At 44.9% G+C, this 17,109-nt stretch overlaps 1 protein-coding gene across 2 annotated transcripts in view; it reads right to left on the reverse strand.

Moving 5' to 3' along the window:
- Positions 1 to 6,320: 6,320 nt before the first annotated feature.
- The window catches only part of LOC123992608 (metabotropic glutamate receptor 3-like), a 76,517-nt gene continuing 65,728 nt past the window's right edge, over positions 6,321 to 17,109 (reverse strand). For both annotated transcript variants that reach the window (XM_046293887.1, XM_046293895.1), the window contains exons 7-13: positions 14,647 to 14,889; positions 14,267 to 14,456; positions 13,803 to 14,112; positions 13,431 to 13,624; positions 13,171 to 13,303; positions 7,053 to 7,230; positions 6,321 to 6,804 (exon numbers count right to left, since the gene is read on the reverse strand). In XM_046293887.1, coding sequence (XP_046149843.1) covers positions 6,728 to 6,804; positions 7,053 to 7,230; positions 13,171 to 13,303; positions 13,431 to 13,624; positions 13,803 to 14,112; positions 14,267 to 14,456; positions 14,647 to 14,889 — 1,325 coding nt within the window. In that variant the 3' untranslated portion in view covers positions 6,321 to 6,727. The remainder of the gene's footprint in view (positions 6,805 to 7,052; positions 7,231 to 13,170; positions 13,304 to 13,430; positions 13,625 to 13,802; positions 14,113 to 14,266; positions 14,457 to 14,646; positions 14,890 to 17,109) is intronic.

Here is a 17,109-nt window from a genome sequence, read left to right on the forward strand (position 1 = left end):
GCAATCTGGAGATCACTGACCCATTCCAGGTGAGAATACGCTGTGAAAGCAAACACATACTTTTATAACATTATTAATGACACCTTTTGGACAGAGTTAGTACCATTAGCATTGACACTTATAATGGTAAAAGACTTTTGTATTGTTCTAAATTGCTTGTGAAGGACCAGTCACTCCTAGCCTATTCCCATATGTACACATTACAATCCCTGTCATCTGTTGGTCAAGCTAACTAGTACAGTATACATTTTAAAAGGGACTAGATGTATACCTCATCTGTATTTCTACAGTATGCCACTGCTATGAGTTGAACACAGCTCACACAATCAGACTGCAACACCAACTCTTCTCTCTCCAACCCCCTCCATCTCCACCCTCTTCAAGGCTGCTGCCGTGACAGCCCAATGTTCTTGGTGTGTATTTGAGTCAGGCTCTGTATGTGTGTGCTAGACATGATGGAGCGCGGTCACAGAACCCTTCTTGGCATTGTGTTGCAGTGGACTCAGGATCCGTACAGAGCCTGTCTTAAGCAATCTTGGCTCTGACGAATACACCAGCAGAGTTTCACAAGGTGAGAGAGTGAAGGGGGACTGCCATGGGTGAGAGAAAGACAGGGAGACAATGAGAGAGATGGAGAGGGGGAAAGTAGGTTGGTTGAGTTTTCTGCCAAGTCCAATTAAAGAACTCGAGTTTGAATCAACATCCCACTCCTTAATCCTTCTTCATACTCGACTCCCCCATCCCACTACAGCAGAACAAAAGGAATTGTGCATGTGGTAGTGGTTGTCCATAGCAATGTGCCATGCAGGGAGAGGAGTGGATGGGAGGTTATAGTGTCTGGTTGGAGCAGGGCTGGGGAGTGAATGCATAAGCCTCAGAACAGCCTTCCAATCTCTGGGCTGAACATGATGCTGTACCTTCTGGGCCGTGGCACACTTTTACATAACCCTGCTCCTCTGCCTGCTGCAAAACACACACAGAAAAATGCTCAATCACAGAAACGGTCTCTTATTTTAGTTTTTCACCATTCCTAAGCCTTTGGGGAAATGTTTGACTGGTGACCTGCGTTAGGAGTGTAACAGCGGTTTTCACACCCCAGTCAAACCTGTGAGCAGAGATGGGTGTGGCCTCATTCTCCTGGACACTTCCTGTGTTTCACACAACAGAAAAGTGAGATGAAGGAAAGGAGACAAGGAGAGGATTCTATTTAAGAAGAGAGCATCCAGAATATATGCTTTCCCTCCCACCTCCCATCAACAATGAGAACTTGAGAGGATAGAATAACACCGGGGGCAGGATGATTTTATCCATGAACACTGATCTAAAGTCAGTTTGAAGTTTTTAGCCCTAACGATTAAGGTTGGGATTGGTGGACTGTAAGCTGGACTGGAGAAACTAGCAGACACACATTAAAGGAAAACTCTGCAAAAACTATTTTTTCAAATTTGTTTCATTAGTCCATTGTTGATGTAATCACAAATGGTTTGATGTGTCAGATATCATGTTTTCAAGATATACAATACCAGTCTGTTTGGACACCAACTCATTCAAGGGTTTGTCTTTATTTGGACTATTTTCTACATTGTAGAATAATACTGAAGATGTCAAAACTATGAAATAACAGATTTGGAATCATGTAGTAAGCAAAATAGTGTTAAACAAATCTAAATATATTTGAGGTTTGAGATTCTTCGAAGTAGCCACCTTTTGCCTTGATGACAGCTTTGCACACTCTTGGCATTCTCTCATCCAGCTTCATGAGGTAGTCACCTGGAATCCCTTTTAATTAACAGGTGTGCCTTGTTAAAAGATCATTTGTGGAATTTATTTCCTTAATGTGTTTCAGCAAATCAGTGTTGTGTTGTAGTATACAGAAGAAAGCCCAATTTGGTTTAAAAAAAAACAATTCCATATTATGGCAAGAACAGCTCAAATAAGCAATGAGAAACGACAATCCAGAAATTGTCCAATCCAATCCAGAAATTGCAGCCCAAATAAATGCATCACAGAGTAACAGACACATCTCAACATAAACTGTTCAGAGGAGACTTAATGAATCAGGCCATCATGGTCGAATTGCTGCAAAGAGACACCAATAAGAAGATGAACACCAATAAGATGAAGTGACTTGCTTGGGCAATGGACATTGGACAGGCAAAAATCTGTCCTTTGGTCTGAATTCCAAATTTGAGATTTTTGGTTCAACCGCCCTGTCTTTGTGAGGCGCGGTGTGGGTGAACGGATGATCTCTGCATGTGTGGTTCCCACTGTGATGCATGGAGGAGGTGGTGTGATGGTGTGGAGGTGCTTTGCTGTTGACACTGTCAGTGATTTATTTAGAATTCAAGGCACACTTAACCAACATGGCCACCACAGCAGCGATACACCATCCCATCTGCTTTGCACTTAGTGGGACTATCATTTGTTTTTCAACAGGACAATGACCCAACACACCTCCAGGCTGTGCAAGGGCTATTTGACCAAGAAGGAGAGTGATGGAGTGCTGGCCTCCACAATCACCTGACCTTCAACCCAATTGAGATGGTTTGGGATGAGTTGGACAGTGGAGTGAAGGAAAAGCAGCCAACAAGTGCTCAGCATATGTGGGAACTCCTCCAAGACCATTGGAAAAGTATTCCAGGTGAAGCTGGTTGAGAGAATGCCAAGAGTGTGCAAAGTTGTCATCAAGTCAAAGGGTATTTTGATTTGATTAACAGTTTCTTTGGTAACTACATGATCCCATATGTGTTATTTCATCGTTTTGATGTCTTCACTATTTCTCTACAATGTAGAAAATAGTACAAATAAAGAAAAACCCTGGAATGAGTACTGTAGGTGTCTCCAAACCTTTGACTGGTACTGTATATACATTTGGGGGCTATATGGACTAATGAAACAAATACCAAAATATTGTTTTGGGGGGGAATTTCCCTATAAGGCACATAGCCATTAATAGAACATCATCACATGACTATAGAACACTTCGACAATGGAGGGCTCACTACCCATTGGTTTAAAGGACGCAGGGAAGACGTGTTCAACTACACTTGTTCGGCGTAAACCCATTTCTACAAACAGTGCTTGTGGAACGATTTCAATTAAAGTTTCTGAATGCTAAACAAAACATCAGTGAGTGAGTTTAGGGTTGTGACATAGCATCTGCAATGTTTCTTTAAGTAGCATAGCATCTGCAATGTTTCTTTAAGTGACATAGCATCTGCAATGTTTCTTTAAGTGGCATAGCATCTGCAATGTTTCTTTAAGTGACATAGCATCTGCAATGTTTCTTTAAGTGACATAGCATCTGCAGTGACATAGCATCTGCAATGTTTGTTTAAGTAGCATAGCATCTGCAATGTTTCTTTAAGTGACATAGCATCTGCAATGTTTCTTTAAGTGACATAGCATCTGCAATGTTTCTTTAAGTAGCATAGCATCTGCAATGTTTCTTTAAGTGGCATAGCATCTGCAATGTTTCTTTAAGTGACATAGCATCTGCAATGTTTCTTTAAGTGACATAGCATCTGCAATGTTTGTTTAAGTAGCATAGCATCTGCAATGTTTCTTTAAGTGACATAGCATCTGCAATGTTTCTTTAAGTGACATAGCATCTGCAATGTTTCTTTAAGTGACATGGCATCTGCAATGTTTTTTTAAGTAGCATAGCATCTGCAATGTTTCTTTAAGTGACATAGCATCTGCAATGTTTGTTTAAGTAGCATAGCGTCTGCAATGTTTCTTTAAGTGACATAGCATCTGCAGTGTTTCTCTAAGTGACATAGCATCTGCAATGTTTCTTTAAGTGACATAGCATCTGCAATGTTTCTTTAAGTAGCATAGCATCTGCAATGTTTCTTTAAGTGACATAGCATCTGCAGTGTTTCTTTAAGTGACATAGCATCTGAAATGTTTCTTTAAGTAGCATAGCATCTTCAGTGTTTCTTTAAGTGACATAGCATCTGTAATGTTTCTTTAAGTGACATAGCATCTGTAATGTTTCTTTAAGTTACATAGCATCTGAAATGTTTCTTTAAGTGACATAGCACCTGTAATGTTTCTTTAAGTGACATAGCATCTGTAATGTTTCTTTAAGTGACATAGCACCTGTAATGTTTCTTTAAGTGACATAGCATCTGTAATGTTTCTTTATGTGACATAGCACCTGTAATGTTTCTTTAAGTGATATAGCATCTGTAATGTTTCTTTAAGTGACATAGCATCTGCAATGTTTCTTTAATATTGACAATAATGGCAGTTAAGACTTTGAACAGTCACTTGTAATTAACTACCTTGTGTTGTCACATCGTTGCTAACGTTTATGCCAAAAATGCTGGTTAAGGAGAAATGTTGTTGCGTTGTTGTACACACATCTGTTACTATGGCCACCAAGGTAATTGGACCCTCCTATACAGTGGCTGTTCCATAGAATTAGGATGCGTAGAAAGGACATTCAAGTTCAATACAATGACTGGACTGGCTGCCATATTGGGTGCATCATTTGGAAAGTTCAATAAATATTCTATACTGCTATATTTTTAACATTTACATTTTAGTAGACACTCTTATCCAGAGCGACTTACAGGAGCCATTAGGGTTAAGAGCCTTGTTCAAGGGCACATCGACAGATTATTCGCCTTATCGGCTCGGGGACTCGAACAGAGCTTCTACTAGTGCTGTCACTAGATCTGCTTAAAGCCCTGTGTGTGTGTGTTCCTAACCAGCTTTTATCTTCTTCATCTCGTTGCGGGCACACGGGTCGCTGCACTGGGAGGGGGGCACCCCCTCCCTTGGCCAGCGAATCAGGTCACTGCTCAGGCCCAGAGTCTCCGGCCACTCACCAATGGGCACGTATCTGTTGCGATCAGTGTTGTGCTGGTAACTGAAGATGTTGAACCAGCGACCTTTCAGTTACTGGCCCAACCCTCTAACGACTTGGCTAATATGCTACAATGAGAGCAAATGTGTGATTCAACAAACTGTATGAAATGTGGATACTATGTCCGTTCCAGCCATTCTATTCCTATGGGCTCGTCAGCCCAACTCAGGGAGCTTCATCCACTGTCAGTCCACAGTAGTGGGAATCCTACTGGAGTTACATAATACTGTCAACATTGTGCTGTTCCAACCATCAGTAATATATAAATATACAGATACAACATACAACATACAAATGAATAAAAATGCATACTGACTGGGTTATTACAATGAGACCTACAAAAAATAGTACAAAGTCCGCGGGCTATCACAATCCTAACACACACACACTCCTATCACAACCCTAACACACACACACACACACACACACACACACACACACACACACACACACACACACACACACACACACACACACACACACACACACACACACACACACACACACACACACACACACACACACACACACACACACACACACACACTCCTATCACAACCCTAACACACACACACTACTATCACAAATCTAACACACACATACTCCTATCAGAAACCTAACTCACACACACACTCCTATCAAAACCCTAACACACACACACACACACACACACACACACACACACACACACACACACACACACACACACACACACACACACACACACACACACACACACACACACACACACACACACACACACACACACACACACACACACACACAATCCTATCACAACCCTAACACATACACACACTCCTATCACAACCCTAACACACACACGTACACACACTCCTATCACAGCCCTAACACACACATACACACACTCCTATCACAACCCTAACACACACACACACACACACACACACACACACACACACACACACACACACACACACACACACACACACACACACACACACACACACACACACACACACACACACACACACACACACACACACACACACACACACACACTCCTATCACAACCCTAACACACACACACTACTATCACAAATCTAACACACACATACTCCTATCAGAAACCTAACTCACACACACACTCCTATCAAAACCCTAACACACACACACACACACACACACACACACACACACACACACACACACACACACACACACACACACACACACACACACACACACACACACACACACACACACACACACACACACACACACACACACACACACACAATCCTATCACAACCCTAACACATACACACACTCCTATCACAACCCTAACACACACACGTACACACACTCCTATCACAGCCCTAACACACACATACACACACTCCTATCACAACCCTAACACACACACATACACACACTCCTATCACAACCCTAACACACACTCCTATTACAACCCTAACACACACATACATACACTCCTAACACAATCTTAGCACACGCACACTCCTATCACAGTCTTAGCACACACACACTCCTATCACAACCTTAACACATACACACTCCTATCACAACCCAGTGCACAGTTATATATGTACACACGTCTTAACAAAGCTTTTCAAAACAAAGGCTCAAATCCTCCTACAAAGTTGTTTTGGTTCTTTTGTTCCTCTACAACAATTTTGATTCCATTATATGTACAGCACTAGAAAACAAAGTAGTATTAAACCCTTTCTACAGACGTGAAACAGAACTGTGCTAGTCCACGTCGTGGGAGGAGGGGGCAGGGGGGGCACAATGTGTGCCTATTGGCTAACAGTCTCTGCGGGGCAGGGTTAGAGAGGTGAGTGGGTGTGGTCACAGAGAGGAAGTAGTGGAGTCGACGATTTCTCTCCCATTACACACTGTCGGTACGTACTGGGCACTCACTGATGCTGGAGAGGGAGGGGGGGGAGGGGAGGGAGGGAGAGAGAGAGAGAGAGAGAGAGAGAGAGAGAGAGAGAGAGAGAGAGAGAGAGAGAGAGAGAGAGAGAGAGAGAGAGAGAGAGAGAGAGAGAGAGAGAGAGAGAAAGAAAGAAAGAAAGAGAGATTAATAAAAATGGGACATTTAGTTAAATTCCAACTTGGCTACATAACGAACCATGCTCAGTGGTCAGTGTCTCTGACTGTAACTTAACCATACCGTGTGAAGCGTATGTGGTGGCAGGACCACTGACACTGAAGCGGTTGATATTGAGGCGGAGACTGGTGACGTTCTTCTGTGGTTGGAACATGATGATGTGGACCTTGGGAGCGAACATACAGCCCAGCACCACAAAGCCACTGAGACTGACAGAGATACACATGGTGGTGGTCTGGACCTGTAGAGGGAGACAGAGAACATGGTAACTCCACTGGAACAGAGGACCAGAGGAAGACAGAGAACATGGTAACTACACTGGAACAGAGGACCAGAGGAAGACAGAGAACATGGTAACTCCACTGGAACAGAGGACCAGAGGAAGACAGAGAACATGGTAACTACACTGGAACAGAGGACCAGAGGGAGACAGAGAACATGGTAACTACACTGGAACAGAGGACCAGAGGAAGACAGAGAACATGGTAACTACACTGGAACAGAGGACCAGAGGGAGACAGAGAACATGGTAACTCCACTGGAACAGAGGACCAGAGGAAGACAGAGAACATGGTAACTACACTGGAACAGAGGACCAGAGGAAGACAGAGAACATGGTAACTCCACTGGAACAGAGGACCAGAGGAAGACAGAGAACATGGTAACTACACTGGAACAGAGGACCAGAGGGAGACAGAGAACATGGTAACTACACTGGAACAGAGGACCAGAGGAAGACAGAGAACATGGTAACTACACTGGAACAGAGGACCAGAGGGAGACAGAGAACATGGTAACTACACAGGAACAGAGGACCAGAGGAAGACAGAGAACATGGTAACTACACTGGAACAGAGGACCAGAGGAAGACAGAGAACATGGTAACTACACTGGAACAGTGATGTGATTGGCCTGACTGAAACATGGCTTAAGCCTGATGAATTTACTGTGTTAAATGAGGCCTCACCTCCTGGCTACACTAGTGACCATATCCCCCGTGCATCCCGCAAAGGCGGAGGTGTTGCTAACATTTACGATAGCAAATTTCAATTTACAAAAAAAAAATGACGTTTTCGTCTTTTGAGCTTCTAGTCATGAAATCTATGCAGCCTACTCAATCACTTTTTATACTACTGTTTACAGGCCTCCTGGGCCATATACAGCGTTTCTCACTGAGTTCCCTGAATTCCTATCAGACCTTGTAGTCATTGCAGATAATATTCTAATCTTTGGTGACTTTAATATTCACATGGAAAAGTCCACAGACCCACTCCAAAAGGCTTTTGGAGCCATCATCGACTCAGTGGGTTTTGTCCAACATGTCTCTGGACCCACTCACTCTCACAGTCATACGCTGGACCTAGTTTTGTCCCATGGAATAAATGTTGTGGATCTTAATGTTTTTCCTCATAATCCTGGACTATCGGACCACCATTTTATTACGTTTGCAATTGCAACAAATAATCTGCTCAGACCCCAACCAAGGAACATCAAAAGTCGTGCTATAAATTCACAGACAACACAAAGATTCCTTGATGCCCTTCCAGACTCCCTCTGCCTACCCAAGGACGCCAGAGGACAAAAATCCGTTAACCACCTAACTGAGGATCTCAATTTAACCTTGCGCAATACCCTAGATGCAGTTGCACCCCTAAAAACTAAAAAAAATGTCTCATAAAAAACTAGCTCCCTGGTACACAGAAAATACCCGAGCTCTGAAGCAAGCTTCCAGAAAATTGGAACGGAAATGGCGGCGCCACACCAAACTGGAAGTCTTCCGACTAGCTTGGAAGGACGGTACCGTGCAGTACCGAAGAGCCCTTACTGCTGCTCGATCGTCCTATTTTTCTAACTTAATTGAGGAAAATAAGAACAATCCGAAATTCTTTTTTGATACTGTGGCAAAGCTAACTAAAAAGCAGCATTCCTCAAGAGAGGATGACTTGCACTTTAGCAGTGATAAATTCATGAACTTCTTTGAGGAAAATATTATGATTATTAGAAAGCAAATTACGGACTCCTCTTTAAACCTGCGTATTCCTCCAAACCTCAGTTGTCCTGAGTCTGCACAACTCTGCCAGGACCTAGGATCAAGAGAGACGCTCAAGTGTTTTAGTACTATATCTCTTGACACAATGATGAAAATAATCATGGCCACTAAACCTTCAAGCTGTATACTGGACCCTATTCCAACTAAACTACTGAAAGAGCTGCTTCCTGTGCTTGGCCCTCCTATGTTGAACATAATAAACGGCTCTCTATCCACTGGATGTGTACCAAACTCACTAAAAGTGGCAGTAATAAAGCCTCTCTTGAAAAAGCCAAACCTTGACCCAGAAAATATAAAAAACTATCGGCCTATATCGAATCTTCCATTCCTCTCAAAGATTTTAGAGAAGGCTGTTGCGCAGCAACTCACTGCCTTCCTGAAGACAAACAATGTATACGAAATGCTTCAGTCTGGTTTTAGACCCCATCATAGCACTGAGACTGCACTTATGAAGGTGGTAAATTACATTTGAATGGCATCGGACCGAGGCTCTGCATTTGTCCTCGTGCTCCTAGACCTTAGTGCTGCTTTTGATACCATCGATCACCACATTCTTTTGGAGAGATTGGAAACCCAAATTGGTCTACACGGACATGTTCTGGCCTGGTTTAGGTCTTATCTGTCGGAAAGATATCAGTTTGTCTCTGTGAATGGTTTGTCCTCTGACAAATCAACTGTACATTTCGGTGTTCCTCAAGGTTCTGTTTTAGGACCACTATTGTTTTCACTATATATTTTACCTCTTGGGGATGTTATTCGAAAACATAATGTAAACTTTCACTGCTATGCGGATGACACACAGCTGTACATTTCAATGAAACATGGTGAAGCCCCAAAATTGCCCTCGCTAGAAGCATGTGTTTCAGACATAAGGAAGTGGATGGCTGCAAACTTTCTACTATTAAACTCGGACAAAACAGAGATGATTGTTCTAGGTCCCAAGAAACAAAGAGATCTTCTGTTGAATCTGACAATTAATCTTAATGGTTGTACAGTCGTCTCAAATAAAACTGTGAAGGACCTCGGCGTTACTCTGGACCCTGATCTCTCTTTTGAAGAACATATCAAGACCATTTCGAGGACAGCTTTTTTCCATCTACGTAACATTGCAAAAATCAGAAACTTTCTGTCCAAAAATGATGCAGAAAAATTAATCCATGCTTTTGTCACTTCTAGGTTAGACTACTGCAATGCTCTATTTTCCGGCTACCCGGATAAAGCACTAAATAAACTTCAGTTAGTGCTAAATACGGCTGCTAGAATCCTGACTAGAACCAAAAAATTTGATCATATTACTCCAGTGCTAGCCTCTCTACACTGGCTTCCTGTCAAAGCAAGGGCTGATTTCAAGGTTTTACTGCTAACCTACAAAGCATTACATGGGCTTGCTCCTACCTACCTCTCTGATTTGGTCCTGCCGTACATACCTACACGTACGCTACGGTCACAAGACGCAGGCCTCCTAATTGTCCCTAGAATTTCTAAGCAAACAGCTGGAGGCAGGGCTTTCTCCTATAGAGCTCCATTTTTATGGAACGGTCTGCCTACCCATGTCAGAGACGCAAACTCGGTCTCAACCTTTAAGTCTTTACTGAAGACTCATCTCTTCAGTGGGTCATATGATTGAGTGTAGTCTGGCCCAGGAGTGGGAAGGTGAACGGAAAGGCTCTGGAGCAACGAACCGCCCTTGCTGTCTCTGCCTGGCCGGTTCCCCTCTTTCCACTGGGATTCTCTGCCTCTAACCCTGTTACGGGGGCTGAGTCACTGGCTTGCTGGGGCTCTCTCGTGCCGTCCCTGGGGGGTGCGTCACCTGGGTGGGTTGATTCACTGTTGTGGTCGGCCTGTCTGGGTCCCCCCCCCCTGGGTTGTACCGTGTCGGAGATCTTTGTGGGCTATACTCGGCCTTGTCTCAGGATGGTAAGTTGGTGGTTGAAGATTTCCCTCTAGTGGTGTGGGGGCTGTGCTTTGGCAAAGTGGGTGGGGTTATATCCTTCCTGTTTGGCCCTGTCCGGGGTGTCCTCGGATGGGGCCACAGTGTCTCCTGACCCCTCCTGTCTCAGCCTCCAGTATTTATGCTGCAGTAGTTTATGTGTCGGGGGGCTAGGGTCAGTTTGTTTATCTGGAGTACTTCTCCTGTCCTATTCAGGTGTCCTGTGTGAATCTAAGTGTGCGTTCTCTAATTCTCTCCTTCTCTCTTTCTTTCTCTCTCTCGGAGGACCTGAGCCCTAGGACCATGCCCCAGGACTACCTGACATGATGACTCCTTGCTGTCCCCAGTCCACCTGGCCATGCTGCTGCTCCAGTTTCAACTGGCCTGGGCCCTAGGACCATGTCCCAGGACTACCTGACATGAGGACTCCTTGCTGTCCCCAGTCCACCTGGCCATGCTCCTGCTCCAGTTTCAACTGTTCTGCCTTACTATTATTCAACCATGCTGGTCATTTATGAACATTTGAACATCTTGGCCACGTTCTGTTATAATCTCCACCCGGCACAGCCAGAAGAGGACTGGCCACCCCACATATGCTCTCTCTAATTTCTCTTTCTTTTTCTCTCTCTCGGAGGACCTGAGCCCTAGGACCGTGCCCCAGGACTACCTGACATGATGGCTCCTTGCTGTCCCCAGTCCACCTGACTGTGCTGCTGCTCCAGTTTCAACTGTTCTGCCTTATTATTATTTGACCATGCTGGTCATTTATGAACATTTGAACATCTTGGTCATGTTCTGTTATAATCTCTACCCGGCACAGCCAGAAGAGGACTGGCCACCCCACATAGCCCGGTTCCTCTCTAGGTTTCTTCCTAGGTTTTGGCCTTTCTAGGGAGTTTTTCCTAGCCACCGTGCTTTTACACCTGCATTGTTTGCTGTTTGGGGTTTTAGGCTGGGTTTCTGTACAGCACTTTGAGATATCAGCTGATGTACGAAGGGCTATATAAATAAATTTGATTTGATTTGATTTGAACAGAGGACCAGAGGAAGACAGAGAACATGGTAACTACACTGGAACAGAGGACCAGAGGAAGACAGAGAACATGGTAACTACACTGGAACAGAGGACCAGAGGAAGACAGAGAACATGGTAACTCCACTGGAACAGAGGACCAGAGGGAGACAGAGAACATGGTAACTACACTGGAACAGAGGACCAGAGGAAGACAGAGAACATGGTAACTCCACTGGAACAGAGGACCAGAGGAAGACAGAGAACATGGTAACTACACTGGAACAGAGGACCAGAGGGAGACAGAGAACATGGTAACTACACTGGAACAGAGGACCAGAGGAAGACAGAGAACATGGTAACTACACTGGAACAGAGGACCAGAGGGAGACAGAGAACATGGTAACTACACAGGAACAGAGGACCAGAGGAAGACAGAGAACATGGTAACTACACTGGAACAGAGGACCAGAGGAAGACAGAGAACATGGTAACTACACTGGAACAGAGGACCAGAGGAAGACAGAGAACATGGTAACTACACTGGAACAGAGGACCAGAGGAAGGAAGAGTGCATGCTTTTTATGGACGTATGTATGAACAGACAGAAAAGCAAGAACAAATGTGTGTACCCACTTCCTGTGCACACACACACACACCATCTCACAGGCAAGACCGTGGTGTTAGTGTGTCTCTCTCTACCTCACAAGTCAGATTACCAAGGCCAAAGCAATTCTTTCCACAGCCCAAGGCTGTGTGTGTGATTTGTAAGGATCAGGTAAACACATACCCTCCTCTTGCCCTGCTTGTCGACAGTGTGTCAGTACCTGGCAGCCTCTTGGATTAACATTATAAGGGTGCACATAAAACAGTTAGCATGACATGTCAGGACAGATATCCTGCAGCCAGCGACAGTGGAAGACAGCAGTGTGTCTTATTCAAATGTTTGCCCTTATGTTTGTTAATGATGAATATAAAAGTTGTGTAATACAGTAAGTGTGTTTATGCACGTGTGTGTGTGTGTGTGTGTGTGTGTGTGTGTGTGTGTGTGTGTGTGTGTGTGTGTGTGTGTGTGTGTGTGTGTGTGTGTGTGTGTGTGTGTGTGTGTGTGTGTGTGTGTGTGTGTGTGTGTGTGTGTGTGTGTGTGTGTGTGTGTGTGTGTGTGTGTGTGCGTGAACCTTGCTCTCACCCTGTAGTCACTGGATGTGACGTAGAATATGGGCAGGAAGGCTAGCCAGATGATACAGGTTGTGTACATGGTGAAACCTATGAACTTAGCCTCGTTGAAGTTCTCTGGACACTTCCTGGTCTTGAAGGCGTACCTAGGATCAGATAAAGGAGACATATAGAATGAAATAATAAACAAACCTTGAAGGCTTACGCAATAAGAATGATAAACCTTCTGATGTCCACACACACAATCACACGCAGCACCTCTGCACCACCTACACAGTACACAGGATGACCAGGAGCACGTCGTATCCTAGTGACAGCAGCATGCTGGAGTCACGGACGTTACACTTCAGGATCACTGTCTGCCGTCGCTCCGGTAACGTAAACCTCCTCGTACCAGGAACCTCCAGCAGCAACCACACAGACACCATCACTAACTGGACCGATATCAGACTGAGACAGATAAACACCTGATAAGAGAGAGAGAGAAGCAACACCATCATCTAAGTTATCTATTTGTAATCTGCCTCCATCCCCCATCTCCCTCCTCCTTCCATCTCTCTCTACCTCTGTTCCTCTATCTCTCCCTCCATCTCCCCCCCCCTCTCTTCCCTCCCCCATCTTCTGACAGCTAGGATGACCTCTGACCTGGGACGTGGGGCTTATGAAGCGCGGCTTCGTGGTCCCACCTCCGTCCTTCACCCCACTGAAGATCCGGGCGATCCGATTGGTCTTGGTGAGCAGGGCAGAGTAGCAGACAGCAAATGAGGTGCTGAGGCCGAGGCGTCGCATGGCGCAGATAGCAGGCGAGGGCTTGGCCAGGAAGAGGAAGGTGAGGGAGTAGGACATGAAGACACCCAGCAGGAGAATGTAACACAACTCTCTGCCTGACGCCTTCACCAGGGGCGTGTTGTTGTGTCTCACAAACACCCAGAACACCAGAGATGTACACAGGAACCTGCAGATGGTGAGTAGATCAGTTTCAGTTTACTTTGTTGAATCCCCTTTGGGAAAATTGTCTAGTGTTAGTGCTGGGCCTGAACAAAAGCCTACACTTTAGGCCTATCCCAACTGATGAGACTGATCCCTCTTCCGCTCCTCTAACTTCTCACCCAACAACAGCGATGCTGATTGGTCCGATAGCCCAGGCGTCCTCCCACATGATGTAGTCCTCAGGCAGGTCGTAACAGGAAGTGAGGTCTTCACTGGGCCACTGGCCAGGGGCGCAGGGCGAACAGGTGAACTCATCAGCTAGGTATTCATGAGCCTCACACGCCGTACAGATCCAACAACAGTACTCTCCTACAAGATACAGGTATAAAACAAATATATTACCTTAGGCAGCTTTTATGTAAGAAAAGGAAACTAGGATGTTTACATGAGAGCCAGCTGCTCCAATCATTTCATTCTTCCAAAACAAATTACACTGACACTTCTGCTCGTGATGTCACTAGATCTGCTTAAGCCCTATGTATGTGTGTGTGTTCCTCACCAGCCTGCATCTTTTTCATCTCGTTGCGGGCACACGGGTCGCTGCACTGGGATGGGGGCACCACCTCCCTTGGCCAGCGAATCAGGTCACTGCTCAGGCTCAGAGTCTCCGCCCACTCACCGATGGGCACATATCCGTAGCGATCAGCGTTGTGCTGGTAACTGAAGATGTTGTAGCGTCCCATTCCATCGCCATAGGCATCAAACTTCACCACGGTCTCAATACCGGGAGGAGAGAAGGGAGCTAGGAGAGAGAAGGAGGGGGGAGACAGAATGAGAAGGATGAGGAGAGGGGAGAGGAGCAGGGGAGAGAAAGAGAATGGTAGGGCATTAGAGAAGAGAGATGAGGAGAGAATATAAGAAACAGAATGGAACTAGTGTCAGGATTTCCATTTCAAAGTCAATACGAATAAAGCAGTGTCACACAGAGGGTGTATTGAATTCCAAGACATACACCACGGACAGAGCCAGTCGATGTGGCAAAGTGAAAACGTAGCAAGTGTTTCTGGAGCTTTAAGACCTGTGTTACAGCATCTCACTGAGGACAATATCCTCTACTCAACAACACAACTGCAGAAAGACGAAGCTCAGAACATACACCGCTTTATGAGAGTCTCCCAACACTAATGTTACTGACTGGGATTGAACCTGTTACCTCTGTACCACGAAGCCAGTCGAGCTAAAGCCTGGACAAAATGACTAATTGTGTGAGTGTGGTTTAGCGAAACTCCACTGCAAGAGGAAACGCATGAGGGTGTCTGACTGATGTTTACCCCTATGAGGTAGGCCTATACAGAACTGTGACAATGTTTCCATGACCAAGATAGAGTCAGAGTGTGTTTACTGAGGGGCTGTAAATGCTCAGTGTGTCTTAGTGACGCCTGTTTCCCCATGACACTGGTATGTGCTTGACATAGACCCTGTGCTTTATATGCACCTCAGGATCAGGTCATATAAGGACAGCCATCTACGGAACACTTGGTATTCTAGAGGAGAGGAGACCCATGGGACCAGGTGTGTGTGTTCTAGAGGAGACCCATAGGACCAGGTGTGTGTGTTCTAGAGGAGAACCATGGGACCAGGTGTGTGTGTTCTAGAGGATACCCATAGGACCAGGTGTGTGTGTTCTAGAGGAGACCCATAGGACCAGGTGTGTGTGTTCTAGAGGAGAACCATGGGACCAGGTGTGTGTGTTCTAGAGGATACCCATAGGACCAGGTGTGTGTGTTCTAGAGGAGAACCATGGGACCAGGTGTGTGTGTTCTAGAGGATACCCATAGGACCAGGTGTGTGTGTTCTAGAGGAGACCCATAGGACCAGGTGTGTGTGTGTGTGTGTGTGTGTGTGTGTGTGTGTGTGTGTGTGTGTGTGTGTGTGTGTGTGTGTGTGTGTGTGTGTGTGTGTGTGTGTGTGTGTGTGTGTGTGTGTGTGTGTGTGTGTGTGTGTGTGTGTGTGTGCTCCATTGGGTCCTATTCTAACTGATTTATAGCACATGGTTCTGAGCATGGTGGCAGATTGGGACTGTCGTGACGTTGTATTAGTTAATGTGACGTCTGTTGTTCATCGAATGATTAAAAGTTTCTAATTGCGTGATTATCTGAATCAAGCAATTATTAACTCATTAACCTGGGGTTTTTAATGAGTTTCTATTTCCCAAATTAACTCATTGATTTTACAACATCCGCTAATTAACCAGTTACCTCTACAATCTCGTTCTGAACATCGTATAGCCTGTGAATCTGCACGGACCCGGGTCTCACCATTGAGTTCGTACCACACCGATCTTAGTTGAATATTTATTTATGAGAAAGCTACAATGATGATAAAAGATACACATAGACAAAACACATTATAGTCTATTGATTAGAACTTAGTATAACGGGCCAACACACTATGGCGCGTGTTACCCAAAATGGGGATTCAAAGAGAGAGAGAAAAAAGAAAGTACACGAGAGAAATATACATTTGGGTGAATTTGTCAGCTATGCTATTCTAACCCTAGCCTTGCCCCAAACTGCCACTCTTATGGGTCAGAATCTAATGATGTAATTACGTGAGGAAGATCTCTGAGGAGAACATTCAGGGGACCGTTTAGGCTGCTCGATGACGCACTTCTCCGGCACACCTTTCTGGTCGTCCTCACAATGTCAGTGTCCTTTTGGCTTAGGAGGCTGTTACCTCACCCTTGCTCTGGAAGGGATCTTCTGAGGACAGACAGCTCTGTAGCTCAGAGTTCACAGCATAAGAATGAAACCTTTAGATACCACGATTCACTAGGATTGGATGTAAAGGGGGTCCGGCTTGAATACACCCGCTTAGACAAAGCTACTCATCCGTAGCTTGGATAGAAAAATATTTCTTTGTCTTCAAACTTGTGTTGCATTCTTGGTTCGTTGACTTTTTAGACCTTAGCTGTGTCACGCCTTGGTCTTAGTATTTTGTGTTTTTGTTATATATTTGGTCA

Source organism: Oncorhynchus gorbuscha, linkage group LG02 (genome assembly GCF_021184085.1).
Source record: "Oncorhynchus gorbuscha isolate QuinsamMale2020 ecotype Even-year linkage group LG02, OgorEven_v1.0, whole genome shotgun sequence".
NCBI classification, from domain to species: domain Eukaryota; kingdom Metazoa; phylum Chordata; class Actinopteri; order Salmoniformes; family Salmonidae; genus Oncorhynchus; species Oncorhynchus gorbuscha.